Source organism: Haemorhous mexicanus, chromosome 25, assembly GCF_027477595.1.
Source record: "Haemorhous mexicanus isolate bHaeMex1 chromosome 25, bHaeMex1.pri, whole genome shotgun sequence".
NCBI classification, from domain to species: Eukaryota; Metazoa; Chordata; class Aves; order Passeriformes; family Fringillidae; genus Haemorhous; species Haemorhous mexicanus.
Window position 1 is genome coordinate 1,925,467 of NC_082365.1, and position 14,148 is coordinate 1,939,614.

At 55.4% G+C, this 14,148-nt stretch overlaps 1 protein-coding gene across 1 annotated transcript; it reads right to left on the reverse strand.

Moving 5' to 3' along the window:
* Positions 1-1,544: 1,544 nt before the first annotated feature.
* On the reverse strand, positions 1,545-4,781 carry LOC132338220 (green-sensitive opsin). Its single transcript, XM_059867522.1, has 5 exons — positions 4,421-4,781; positions 2,611-2,779; positions 2,176-2,341; positions 1,832-2,071; positions 1,545-1,676 (listed from the first exon to the last, which is right to left on the reverse strand). The coding sequence occupies exons 1-5, from the start codon at positions 4,779-4,781 to the stop codon at positions 1,545-1,547; spliced, it is 1,068 nt and encodes a 355-aa protein (XP_059723505.1).
* Positions 4,782-14,148: the final 9,367 nt, after the last annotated feature.

Genomic DNA, 14,148 nt, shown 5'->3' on the forward strand with positions numbered 1-14,148 from the left:
AGACAGGAGGGTGCCTGGAGAGCGGGGCTGGGGCTGCACTCTTCCCCTCCCAGGCCTGGTGTTTTGGGGCAAAAATGTTTCCTATCTCTGCCTTCCCATGCCAGGGGTGAGCCTGGGACTTCCCACTGGTTTTGGTGGCTTTGGACCCAAAAAGGAGGAAAAACACCAGAGAGGGGAGGTGAGAGTTGAGCAGGGAGGGGAGGAGGGCGAGGTTCTGGCCCCAGGGTTGCTCTCCAGCCGATCCTGAATGAATTCACTGACACAGGGAACAATTTTTCCCTGATTCTGCCAATTCTGTCACACAGTGCTGCCTGGAAGGGCCCCAGAGGAAGGAGAACTTGAACTCTGCAAGGAGCTCTCAGCTGAAGCTTTATTTAAGGCTACATGGGGAAATCTTAAATATTAAAGTACAAAAACCCCTGGCTGGGCAGCGAGGGCTGTGCCCTGTGTGTCTCTTTTTGCCTCTCAACACCTTTGGTGCTCCAGCTAATGGGGCTGTCACCTTGTGGGGATGGTGTCACCCACAGATCTCCCTTCCCATGGCTTTTGGGACAGCTGCAGGCTTGTGTCTCCAAGAGCAGCATCGTGTTCCCCCAGCTGGCCACCAGCATCTTGTCCCCACAGCCCAAGAGAAAGGACAAGGAGTGAGCATCTGTGTTTTTCTCTGTGCTGCTTCTGTTTATTTCTGATTATTTTAAACCCCTACTCCTTGACTGCAGACGTCCTTGTGCTGACATGAGATTATTTATTTATAAAATATGTACAGGAAAGCACTCGGGTCCCGGCCCCACCCTCCAAAGTTGGCTGTGCCTGTCCAGCCAGAGCAGAGGTGGAAGGGGAATTTCTCTGCTTCAGAGTGGGGAAAGGAAAGGGCTGAGAGGGATAGAGATTTCAAAGGACATGAGCAAATATTTACAGGTTCCAAGAAAAAAAAAATGTATCTACAGTGCTGTCTTGGGGATAGAGGGAGCTGGGCTGGAGGCAGAGCCCGCTCGTGGCTCCGTTTGTTATGTTGATTTATAGAGGCTGCAGGAATCGATTCCTGGTGGGAATCCCAGCGGGAGCGTGGCTCCAGAGAGCCCCGGGCTCAGGCCCTGGTGAGGGGCAGGTGGGGCCACCCCAGCCACAGGGTCCTGCTCCTGGGGCTTTGCCAGGATATTTAGATTTTTGCAAAAGAGGCCTGGGTGCTCCTGTGATGCTCCTGGAGCCCAGGGAAGGGCGATGCTGGAGGGGAGTGGGATTCAGGCAGGAAAAGGTTTGGGGTCATCTGCTGCTGTTTGAACTCGATGGGGACAGGTGGGGACAGTCCCCCAGAGGTGACGTGCTCCTGGGAGCTGGGCCACAGCCCTGGGCTCCCCGGGATCGGAGTGGCAGAGCTCAGAGTGCCACGTGGATGTGTGGGGTGGGGTCTGCACAGCTATGGCAGGACGGGCACAGCTAAATTCCCCTGCAGGGGAGGGGGCCGGGGCACGAGGGAATGGCTGTGGGGCGTCTGTGTGGGTCCCTGAGCTCAGCAGGTCACCCCAGTTCACACTGTCCATGCTCTATGCAGGTGATACTTGGCTGGAGGAGACGGAGGAGACCTCGGTCTTGCTCTGGGATACGGTGGAGGAGGTTTCTTCATCCCCAAAGGGGTTCTTGCCGCAGCAGATTGTGGTGATCATGCAGTTACGGAACTGGGGAGGGGAGAGAAATGACAATGGTGGCACTGGGGGCCACTAGGGAAGTGCTACAGGACCAGGAGTCTCTGGATGGACTGAGATCCTTCTGGGAAGGAGCAAGGTGCCCGTGGAGCCCCGGGACGTGCTGCCCAGCCCCCGGGGCGTCTCACCTGTTTGTTCATGAGCACGTAGATGATGGGGTTGTAGAGGGAGGAGCTCTTGGAGAAGAAGGCAGGCACTGCCATCAGCGTGGCCGTGAAGTCGGCGCCCTTGTTGGTGAAGATCCAGAATGCCACCACGGCGTAGGGCGTCCAGGCCAGCATGAAGCCCAGCACCATGAGGATCACCATCCGCGTCACCTCCTTCTCCGCCTTCTGGGTCGTGGCTGATTCCTGCTGCTGGGCAGCTGCCTGTGCACACAGAGGGTGGTGAGGGGCAGCTCTGCACCCCCAACCCACATCCCCCAGTCCTGCTCGAGCCACCCCCCTGTCCCTCAGCCCCCTCCGGCCGTTACCTCGCGGACTTTGCAGACGAGGCGCCCGTAGGAGAAGAAGATGATGACGACGGGGATGATGAAGTGGATGACAAACATGTAGAGCACGTAGGACTCGTTGTGGAAGTCGGGGTTGTGGGTGTAGTAGTCGGGCCCGCAGGAGCACTGCATCCCCTCCGGGATGTACCTGGCAGGGAGAAAGGTCGGAATCTGCTCCGGGACCCTCACTGGGGGCAACAGGGATGGAATTCCCTGAGGATGGGGGATGCTGGGAGGGTGGTACAGGTGGTTTGGGTGCATGCAGTGTCAGCTTGCTGTGACACTCCCTCCCTCCCTCCCACGGGAACGGGACATTCATTTCCCTCCTCCAAGGCCAAGCACTTCCCTGCTGGGAGCCACCTGCTCTCCCTGCAGGGATGGAGGGATCTGGGAGCTGCTGGGGATCCTGGGGCTCACCTGGACCAGCCGAAGAGCGGCGGGGCGGCGCAGGAAATGGCCATGACCCAGGTGAAAGCGATGCCCATCATGGCGTGGCTGGCGGAGAAGCGGAAGTTGCCCATGGGCTTGCAGATGACAATGTAGCGCTCGATGGCCAGGACAACCAGGGACCACAGGGCGACCTGGCCTGCAGGGAGGAGAGGGAGAGCCCACGGAGTGGTCAGAGCCCCTCTGGGCTCCACCTTCCCTTGGTGCTTCCAGAGGAGAGCAGGGGGAGCTGGGGATCAGCGTAGGATAAGCAGCATCCTGCTAGGAAACTGGGCATCCTCCACCCACAACGTGCAGAAGCTCTGGGAGCTGAGGGGATGCTGGGGGTGGAGGGGTTTGAAGAAATTAAGAATCAAGGGAGTGAATCCCACCTGGGCGTGGGGAAGCACAATTCCTGGCAATGCTGCCAGATGCCTCCGAACCTGTTGATTCCTTTAAATTGTGCATTTCATGAGCCTTCTGCTGGCGTTGGATCGGGGGAGGTGCAGGGAGGGGGGGACTGTGTGGGTGGGAAACGTGCCCATGTATTTATGAGGGATAATTAAACTTCAGGGGATTTGGGAGCGTTTAGTCGGTGCTGTAAGCCTGCTAATGCCCCCAGCTGTGATAAGCTGCTGATAACGACACCCTGTGCTGGGATTCGCTGGGGACCTGCTGCTCGCACAGCCCGCTGCTTCCCAGCCAACTTCCTTCCCTGGGAACAGGAGCCTCCTCCTCCTCCTCCTCCTCCTCCTCTGAGAGGTACAAACATTGGAAAGGCGAAATAAAGCTGCCTAAGGCTCACTGAGCAGGGATGGAGCAGATTTGGGATCTTCAGACCCCCAAACCAAGCCTTTCCTTGTTCCTTGGCCTGGATCAGGACGTTCAGCTGCGCCTTTGGCAGAATATCTGTATTTTTTAAATGTGTATTTCCAGAGCAGCATCATTGTGGGAAATGGCACCGTTTAGGGAAGGAAAGCAAAGTCCCTGTGGTGGCTCTGGGTCTCTCCAACAAGGACTGGTGGCTGTCAGATCCATCACGAGGTGTGGCGTGGGCAGGGCTGGCTGCGTGGGCTCCGGCTGCCGAGTGAATTCTCCCTGTTTTTCTGCAGGGCAAAGTGTTGGCAGCACTCGTGTGTGTCCCTGAGAAATGCCTCAAGGAAAATCCCAAGGACACCCAAATCTGGTGCAGCTAGGACAGAGCTGAGCCATCCTTGAGGAGCCTGGGAACTGCCCTGGATCCTCCTCACCTTCCTTTTGCCCCTGGATAAGCTCTGAGCCCTCTCATCTCTCCACACCTCTAGCTCTTCTGTGGGTTTCCCTTCCTGAGGGATTTCTCTTCCCCTTCTAAACCCTCCATTTCCCCAAAAGGGAAGCCTTTGGGTAAATGAATAATCAGGGAATCATGAAGGTTGGGAAAAGACCCTAAGGTGATCAAGTCCAAGCCTGTTCTTGGTCCAAGCTGCTTGTCGTTGAACACGCTGTGGTCATTCCTGGCAGGTCTCTGGTAACCACCTTGGTGTGGCACCCCCAGTGACCAGCAGGGCCAGGCGACCCCAAGCTGGATCCTGCAAACAAGGATCCCTTCCCAGGCTTCCTTTCCCTGCCACCACGCCACGGAGACTCCTTGCTATCAAGGTCAAACACACAGAAATCTCTTTTCCTCCCCCATTTTAAGCGCAGGGCGAGACCCACACGCAGAGGAACGACGCTGCACATCCCAACAGTGCCATGAAGGGATGGAACCGGACTCCCAAAGCCCTGGAGAAGGAAGCCCCAAGCCCCCATTTCCATCCCTTACCTCCCAGCGTGGCAAAGAATCCCTCCACAGCACAGCCAATGGGGCCGAACACGAAGTAGCCGTTCCAGGCGGTGTAGAAGGTGACGGTGAAACCAAAGCAGGCCATGCACAGGTCAGCCACCGCCAGGTTGACCAGGATGTAGTTGAGAGGCTGCCGAAGCTTCTTGTGCTTGAAGGTGACCAGGAGGGTGAGGAAGTTGATGGGGAAGCCGGTGGAGATGAGGAAGAAGATGTAGCAGCACACGAGGCGGTATTTCCAGGGCTCGGCCAGGTAGTACTGCGGGTACTCGAAGGGGCTCCGCACCACCCCGGTCTTGTTGGACATAGGCACGTAAAAATTGATCCCCTCCGTCCCGTTCATGCTGCCCTGGCTATGGGAGCTGCTCTGCCAGAGGGGTTTTCTGCAATGAATTGTGTTCTGACCCTGATTAATAAAAAAAGGGAAGCCCCACCCCCTCCCAGCGCGGAAAGTGCGCAGTGAGAGGGTTCCCCTCCAGCCCCAAAAAGGAATGAGTTACGAGGAGCAGCAGGAGTTGAGGGGATGGAGGTGGTGCCCTGCCCTGCGCCGCGCCGGGGGCTGGCGGTGCCGCGCCCCGGGGTGGTTTTATACCCTCCGGCCTCCTCCAGGGAGGGGGGAGGCTGACGAGGGGCTCGGCTAACTTTGTATGACAAGGGCAACGGGATTGAGAGGGGTTGATGGTTTAAGCACCCTCTAAGCAGCCAGTTGGCCCCAAAACCTGCATTAAAGCGTATTAATTGCCATTAAGTGTTTAATGTTGTTTAAGGTGTTGGGGGCAGGAAGGGATGGGATGGGGAGCGCTTGGGAAGAGGGGCAAAGGTGGGAGGAGCAGTGGGGAGTTTGGGAGTGGCTGATGTGAAAATGGGCTGCTCTGGGGTCCACAGTGTGTCACAGGTTTGGGGTGTCCCTGGGCGGCTGAAGGACCCTGTGAGACCACCTGGGGACTGGGGAGTGGCCAGCTCTGCCCCACTGACCTTGGGGAGGTCACTGGGGGAAGACTGGACGGAGCTTTGTGGGTCTGAGCTGTTGGCTGGGCTCTGTTTCAGGTGCCTGGCTCAATGTGGGCCTGCATCCCAAATCCAGGCTCTGCTGACACAGCCAAGGGGCTGGAGCTGGGCAAAGTTAGGAGGGGCAGTCACTTCCCACCCCAAAGGTAATGCAGTTGGTAGTTTTTTGGTAAATGTAGCATTTTGGGGCAGAGGTCTTGGCTGTGTGACCCTGATCACACCCCTGGTTGTGCCATGGGGCAAAGGAGAGCAAAGATGTCCTGAACTCCCTGCAGAGAGTGTGGAGAGACCAGCACAGCCTGGGAGAGCCAGAGGGATGGAAGGGAGCTTTTCCCAGGCTCCCAGCACAGAGTGTGGGATCCCCATCCCAGCACACATGAGGCAGCAGGGCCAGTGCCAACGCTCCATCTCATCCAAGTTCTTCTTCCTCATTTCTTCCTTCTGGGTCATGGGGGCTCCTTCTCCAGGGGACCTGCCTAAGGCGCCTTAGGGAAGCTCTTCCATTAATCCTGGGGATGTGGGGCGTTAAGGGAGCTGATCGGATAACGAGGTAAGCTGGGACTCCTCCTCCTCAAGGCACAGCCCATGGAAAAAGTCACCGTTGTCCCGTGGGATGAATGAGGTCTCCTGCACACCCGGGGCGTCTCCGAGCTGGAGGCTGGGAGCGGAAGGCTAAGGGGATGTTGGGATGGATGCTGCCCTAATTCCTGACCCAGTGGGTGCAGAAGTAGGACGTGGTGCAGGGAAGTGGGTCAGGCCAGCCTCAGGTGCCCTGGGATGAGGGCTCCCCATGGGATGGATTCCTCTTGGAATTGTCTCACTGTGAAACCACCATGCACCAAATTCCTGGTCCAGGTCTTCCTTGAGGGGATGAGGGGAAAGTGGAGGAGTCCCATGGCCCTGCTTCTCACAGAGCTTTCCTTGGAGGAATTTCCTGCCTCTCCTGGCCATAGTCAGGCTCCAGATGTACAAAAATTTGGCACATTGTTGCAGAATGAGGTGAACATCAAAGGAGATCCCAGAAATTCTAATCCACAAAAACAGCACCCATCTCAATTCCAGTATGCACCCATCTCAATTCCAGTATGCACCCATCTCAATTCCAGTATGCACCTCCCAGCTCCCATGGGAGAAAGCAACTCCCTTCAGCTCCAATATTTCACTCTGGTGGCCCCCCTTCAAAAGAGAAAGTAAATCTTCAGCTCCAAGATTTCACTTCAAAAACACTTGGGTCTCACTGCCAGTGCCAGCAGCACCCCAGAGTTCTGGTGCTTCTCCAAGGTTTTGCATCTGGACACGGGTACCCCACGGGAAAGTTAATTGTCACCTCCCATTTCTTCCTGGCACCCCTTTGGGGTGTCCTGCCCTCTTCTAAAGTCAAGAGTGGTGCAAAGGAAGCTGTGGGGGGAAGAGGGACACCAAGTCTGGGTGCTGGGGGAATACTCAGCTGCACTTTTTGGGAGAGGGCCCTTTCCTGGCTCAGCAGATCCTCTCCACTCACCCTGGCAGCTGAGTGTGGAGGAGATTTGGATTCATGGGTGGTTCCCAGACACCTTTGAAAGGGACAGCTGGGCTGAGAGGGTTTCAACCAACCTGGCCCCTCCTTTTTTGGGAGCTGCCTGTGGAGCAGGTAAGCCTGATCCACCTGTGCTTTCAAGAGGGCTGTCCCCTCCCAGCCGTCCTCATGGATGTGTCCCCTGGGGTCACTGCCCCAAGGCTGGTGGATTTAGAGCTCTGGGCAGGTCAGCACAGCCGGAGCAATGGCCAAGGCCTCGAGTAAACCCAGAGCAGGGAAATGACACCGCTGAGAGTGCCTGGTCCCTCCAGGACGTGTCCTGAATGCAACCTCAGCTCCTGCTGCAGCCCTGTCACAGAGATGGCTTTAATTTGCTGTCTCTTAGCAGGGAAAGTTTATGAGCTGCTCTCTCTCCAGGAGAGCTCCCGGTTGTTTTCTGTGCTGACTCTACAACAGCAGCAAATTCCAGGCCCTGCCTAATGCGGGAGGAGAGCTTTGCTGCTCTGTGTTTGTCCTCAAGAAAAGGCTTTTCCTGCCCCTTGCAGGTTTTCCTGCTTTGAGCTGGGATTGTCTCTCGCTCATTGTTTGTTGGCGCGCGGCGTGACGGGGCCCTGAGCTGCTCTGGGCTTTCATGTGCTGTGTAAAGCAAGGGATGATAATTATCATCAAATAACCGGCTTGCACAGAGCCGACACGCCTGGTTCACAGGGATCAGCGACAGGCAGAGCTCACACGGGGGAGGAGGGCTCCTGAAGCCCTTCGTGGTGCCCATCCCCAGCCCTGCCACAGGAGCCACTTGCCCAGGGGCACCCAGGGAACACCTGGCAGAGCAAGGTGGAGGGAAATGCAAGAGCACAACAAATCAGTCATGAAGGGAACATCTGTGCTGAGCTCCTGGTGCTGGGCTGGCGCACAGCCCCGTGAACCCCGGCTGCGAGCACAGCTCTGACTGCACGGCTGGGCTCACTCCTGTGCTTCTGGCTGGTTTTATAACCAGTGCTGCCCTGAATCTCTCTCTTGTGAGGGCTCATTCCTCCCCAGTGGGCAGGAAAAAAGGGAGGAATGTGCCTCTGGGTGCCCTGGGAAGACCCCATTTCCCGTATCACATAGCAGCCACCCAGGGCCACGGCGCTGAGCTGCTTAGGCCGGGCTTGTGAGCTCCCTCGCCAGGAAAGGGGTTAAGGCAAGATAAAGCCACAGCGTTATAGAGACCATATGGAGGGGAAGAAAACCCTTTATCCTGTAATTGGATTCGCTCAGCGCTCGAGGTGAGGCTGAGTGGAGCTGACAGGCCGTGATGGGCGAGGCGCTGCCAGCCGCCTGTCCAAAGCAGGATGTGTGTGCACAAACTTGTAGATCAATCCATTAGAGTGGATCAAATAGATTTAAACGTGTGGCAGGGAGAAGGAGGACACTGATGTATTTACAGTTGGGTTCTCTGGGCTGGCCCTCCCCCAGCAGGGATTACCTGGCCATGGCTGGTGGCTCTGTGGCTCTGTGGCCGTGCCCTGGGCACCCACCAAGGGCAGGGGCTGGGTGTGGACAGGGAGGTAACTTTGCTTTTGTCCCAAAAAATAAGAGTGTACAGCAGGCTGTCTTTTGTCTTTCATGCACAAAATTTGAGCAGGAGGGACCTCAGCTCTCATTTCTCATGTAAGTTCTCCATCTCCATCCTGCTCAGGCTCTCCCCCCAAGCCATAAAGCAGCTGGGATGTGGGGAGAGCTCCCCCAGGCCAGCCTCGTGTCCTGGTATTTGCACGCTCTGGCAGCTCCCAGCCTTTTCCTCCTGCTGCTGATCCAGGTAATGTCTCTCCAAGCGCTGCAGGATTTCCTTGGAGAGACAGGCACTCTTTGGGCCCTGTCATTTCCCTGCCAAGGAGCTGAGCAATCCCGGCTCAGCTGCAAACCTGCTCTGCTCCTTGTGGTGCTGTCAACACTTCTCCCTCGGTGACAACCCAGGGCTGTGGCAGAGTGGGCAGGTGTGCAAGACATTCCCCCAGGCCCCGCAGCGAGGAGCAGCCAGCACAGCCGGCAGATCCTGGCAGATCCTGGCAGATCCTGGTGGCTCCATCAGATCCTGGCAGATCCTGGCAGATCCTGGTGGCTCCATCAGATCCCGGCAGATCCTGGCAGATCCTGGTGGCTCCATCAGATCCCAGCAGATCCTGGCAGATCCTGGTGGCTCCATCAGATCCCAGCAGACCCTGGCAGATCCTGGCAGATCCTGGCAGATCCTGGCAGCTCCAGCAGCTCCAGCAGTGCTCCCGAGGCTGCACCCGGAGCGAGTCGTGCTCTGCCAAGAGCAACGGCAAAAACGCTGCTCTGATCTCCCTGCCTGGCAAACTGGAACCAGTCAGGATTTTGGTCTGGTTTTTGGGTTCTCTGAGGAGTTGGACAGGAGTTACCAGTGGGAGTTACCAGAGATCTGTGTCCAGCTCTCCTCCTTTGCCTGACATGGGGCAGGTGCTTGACTGCCAAGTCAGAGAGGCAAAGGAAAGGATTTTCCCAAATTTCCAAGGGATGCATGTGCATGGCACCCCCCTGCCCTGCCGTGTCCACTTGAGGCTGGCTGAGCAGCCAGGAAAGGGGGTTCAGGCACACAGAACGAATCCAGCTCTTTTATGTTTAATTTGTAAATCTCATTTGAAGTGGAATCCTGTTACTCCCGAGGGCCTTGTTGTGGCTGCTCATGGCTTTCCACAGCGATGCTGTGAACGTGCTGCTTCGTTCTGTCATAACTGGGTCAATTTATTTTTTTTTCTTTCTAATACAAGCCCTTAGTTTTCTCAGTGGAAGTCTGGAGCCTGCTGTGACACGGGCAGCTGGGTTATAATCTTATGGGAATCAGCACGGAGGAAATTTGGGGGTTGCCTGCTTGTTTCCTCTTTCCAGCAGGGCTGTTCCCTGCTGCCTGGCTGGGCTGGCTCCTGGCTCCAACACCCCCAGGAACAGCCAAACTGGTGTCCCAGCCCCCAGAAGAACCACATCCTGGCAGTGTTTGTCCCTCAGCCAGGTGCAGAGCCCTGTTCCTGCCTCCTGCCCCATTCCAAGGCCCCAACTCCTCTCCGTGGTGGCTGTGTGTCCTGCACCATGATTCATTCTTGCTGTCCCTGCTTTAAAGCCTTTTAGGGATTTGCTCCAGACCAAATGTGTCCATCCTCTCCCTGTGCCCTTCATCCTGTAATTGGATTCATTTCCTCCATCCAGCCCAGGCCGGGCTGCTCCCCATCCCTTTATGTAACAGCTCTGGCTCTGGCTGTGCTGCTCTGGGCTTGACCCACAGCCACTGAGAGCAGTGCAGGGTTTGCTGCACTTTGAATCCCATATTGGCCCTTTTTGGGGGCAATCTGCTCCCTTTTCCCTCTCCAGGCTCTCTCCAGGCTCTGTGTGGCTCCATCCCAGCATGATCCCTCCGAGCAGCTCCTGCTCCAGAGAACAATAAACCCAACAGCCCCGTGCAGGGGAGCACAGGCAGGGCTGTCTGGAGAAAGGATGCATTTTCCCACCCCTTTCATTAATATTTATTCTCCTTAATTCCAAATCTTTGCTGTTTAGCCCTCTAAAGCCTTTGTGGTTGAGAGGCTTTTGCTGAGGCTGCTATTCCACACCTAAGCAAAATATCCACGGATTAAATGGGCATTTTATCAAAAGTGAGCCCTGTGCTGGGATCAGGCCTGGCTGCACAGGCCCCGAGGCTCTGCAGATCCTTCTGCTGCTGTCACAATTTTCCATTCTGTTTTTCCCACATCCCAGCTGGGATGGATGTGCCGCTGTTCCTCTCCCAGCCTCTCCTGGGATTCCTCACCCGGGAGCTCACTGACCTGCCACATGAGTCTCTTTTTCACCCCAAGCCATCCAGCTCGGCCTCCTTGTTCCTCCCAGGATGAATTGGTGCCTTGAGAGCCAGAACCCTTCTCCTCTGTGGCAGATAAATGGCCACTGATTGCTGAGAGGTGTTGGGATGAACAGGGAGACTCCAGTGAGAGCACCAATAAATCCTGGGAATCTGGCATCATCCAGTCTTGGGAAATCTGCTGGCAGCTGGCACTGCTGAGCACAATGACGCTGGACCCCTTCTGTCCCCCTCCCCTGTTCTTTCTTTCCCTCCTTTTATTCTCTCCCCCAACTGTTTTCCCTGCTCTTCTTTCCCTCTTTTTTCCCCTCCTCTTCTTTCCCCACATTTGTTTTCCCTGCCCTTCTTTCCCTCCTCTTTTCTTTCTCTTCCTCCTCTTCTTCCTTCTGCTTGTTCTCCCTGCCCTTCTTTCCCCACCTCTTCTTTGTTTCTTTCCCTCCTTTTATCCTCCCCCTGCTTCTTTTCCCTGCCCTTCTTTCCCTCTTTTCCCCCCTCCTTTTTTCCCCCCCGCCAATTGTTTTTCCTGTCCTTCTTTCCCTCCTCCTCTTTCTCTCTCTCATTTTCTCCACCCCCAGTTGTTTTCCCTGCCCCTTTTCCCCTCAAAAGCCCCCCCAAAAACCACCTGGGGCTTCTTCTGGTGCCTTGGTAGTGGTGCTTGCAGGGCTCAACCTGATTCACTGCTGTTGGACATGGGAACAGGGCAGGGGAAGGAGGGAATGAAGCAATGAAAGGTCAGAGGATGCCTGGAGTGTGGAAAAGCTGAATTCCTCCTCACCAAAGTGAATAAATATCCCCTGTGAGCAGGGCAGGGATCTCTTTGGCTGAAATCTGAGTGATTTCCCTGCCTCTGAGCTCATCCCAGGGCTTGGCTGGGCTCTCCCATCGCCTGCCTGGGGTCACAGCACCCCAAATGAAGAGTGGGCTGCCCAGGGACACAACCCAGCCCCACGGGACAAACCAGTCACATCCCCTCCCTGGGTGTGAGGCTGCATTTTGTACCATTCCTAAAAATATTCCTGAGCCCTCAAGTGAAAACCTGGTGGCTCAGATTTGAAAACCAAAATGGGAACAGCTGAGCTGCAGCCATCGTGTTTTCTCACCTCCTCTCCCTTCTCTCTTCACTCCTTCCACATCGGGGAGAGGGTGGCAAAGGAGTGACCAAAAATGTAGAGAAACCAGGCAATGAAACATTTCTCTCCTGTTTATTTCTTTCCTTATTTGAGAGGAAAGTTTTTATAAGACCAGACATTTATTTTATTAGAAAAAGGGATTTTAAAAAACATTTTTTTTTTAATCCCAGTGAAAGAGGATTGTAATGGGATAGGATGTTTTGGTCAGTGCCTGTCCCCTCCAGCCCTTGTAGAGAAGCCAAATCCACCCAGGCTCTGTCCAAAAAACCATTTTCCCTCTCTTTTATTCTTTCATGTAAAACTGAGGCAACAGGCAGAATTTCCCCAGTTTTGGGGTGCACAGATCACCTCAGAGCTGGTTTCCAGAGAGGCCTGGGTGTGCTGCTGGCACGGGCAGCTCGTTCTGCCCCTTGTTCCCTGGCACTGCCACTGCTGCCAGGCCCAATGGGCTGCACTCCACTGCCAGTTTCCTGGGAAAACGACTCCCAGTTTTGCCAAACATTTCACTTTCAGAACAAGCAGCACTGCACTCAAACCCATCCTGCACATCATGTTTCTGTTGAGCCTCTAACCTCTGCTGCCACTTGGCACCACAGCCCAAAGGGGAGTTTCAGGGGCTGCAGGTTGCAAACTGTGCCAGGGATGCAGCAGGATGGAATTGTGGAATTACAGCACTGGCAGGGAGAGCTCCAGCTGGGATTTTTTATTTTCATTTATCCTTGTTTTGCAGCCAGGACGTGCCAAAAGCTGCATTTATGGGCTGGGCCAAGCCAGAGCCAGGAGGTGCCTGTTGCTCCCACCTGCCCTGGCACTTCCAGACCTGGAGTCAGATCCTTTATTTTCAGCTCCACCATTCCTTCCTGTCGGAGCACTCTTGCATAATTAAGAGGTGAAGCTGGCAGGCTGCATGCAGCTAATACAGATATGATTAATTTTCATCCCTCTGTTTGATTTGGAAGGTTGTCCTTCCCCAGGCAGAAGGCTCCATCCCAGATGGATGGAAAGCTGCCAGCGGGACGCGTCTTGGAGGGACAGTGGAACAAGACACGGGAAAGTTCAGTGCTTTGGAAAAGTGACCTTTCTTGGTAACTCATTTGTCACTTCCCAGCACCATCTGCTGACTCGTCAGCTGCATCCATCACAACCACGTGAAGAAAAGGACTGGAAAAGTCAATTAAAATGGGAATCGGATGGGGTTTGTGCAAATTGTTTAGGGAAGGGAGGGGTCACCCCACACTGGGTGGGTGACATCCTTTCCATCACCCCCAGCCACATTCCCAGAGAGGTTTCCAGGGAGCAAAGCTGTGCTGGAGTCTCTGGGAGCTTTCCACTGCCCAGAGGGGGTGATAAGCTGGGGAGGATGCCCAGGGATCCGGGAAGCACCTGAGTGCTGGACACGAGGTTTTTCAGGAGGGCTCTGTCCCAAATCGAGCGTTATTGACAGCTGTGACAGCAGCAGGTCCCTGGTGACACCTGGTGTGCTCGTGTCCTATTGACTGGCTTCGATGGGGCCAGGTGACAAATGCCATTCCCAGGTGACAAATGCCATTCCCAGGTGACAAATGGCATTCCCGGGCCTGGGCAATGGCTGTTCCCAATATCCCTCCCCGGGCAGGCAGGAATGCTGCTGCTCCCTGCTCTCCCAGCCCATGGAGCCCCTGGATGCAGGAGGATTTCATGGCTTCCCAGCTCGTTTTTCCCTCCTGCTCCTCGCCTGGCTGCTCCCAGACTCCCTCAGGAGCAGCACCAGGATGTGCCTGGCCTGATCCCAAACCCTCTGGCATCAGCTGCTGGCTGATGGTCCTGGGAGAGCATGGATGAGTTCTTGCACAATTCCCTCCCTCTCTCAGCACCTCGTTTGTCTGGAGAGGGATGACAGTGCAGGATTTGTGTTCCCGAGGGGGATCAGTGTGCCAGGTTCAGCGAGGATGGGAGAAGGAGCCACTTGAAGACTCAAAGTGGTAATTTTGATATTATTGTGATTTGCAGTTACAGTAGAAATATAATTGACACAGGTGTCATTGTAGTGCTGGGGCATTCACATCCTAAAAAGCTTGTCCTGCACTCTCAGTGTCTAGAAACACAAGCCAGGAGACAGAAATTAATCTCTAAATTAGAGATGGAGGAACTGAGGCACCAGGAACAGCTGAAGAACCTGGGCAGGGAGCAGAGGGGATCTGCCTGGAAACGAGAAACTCAGAAA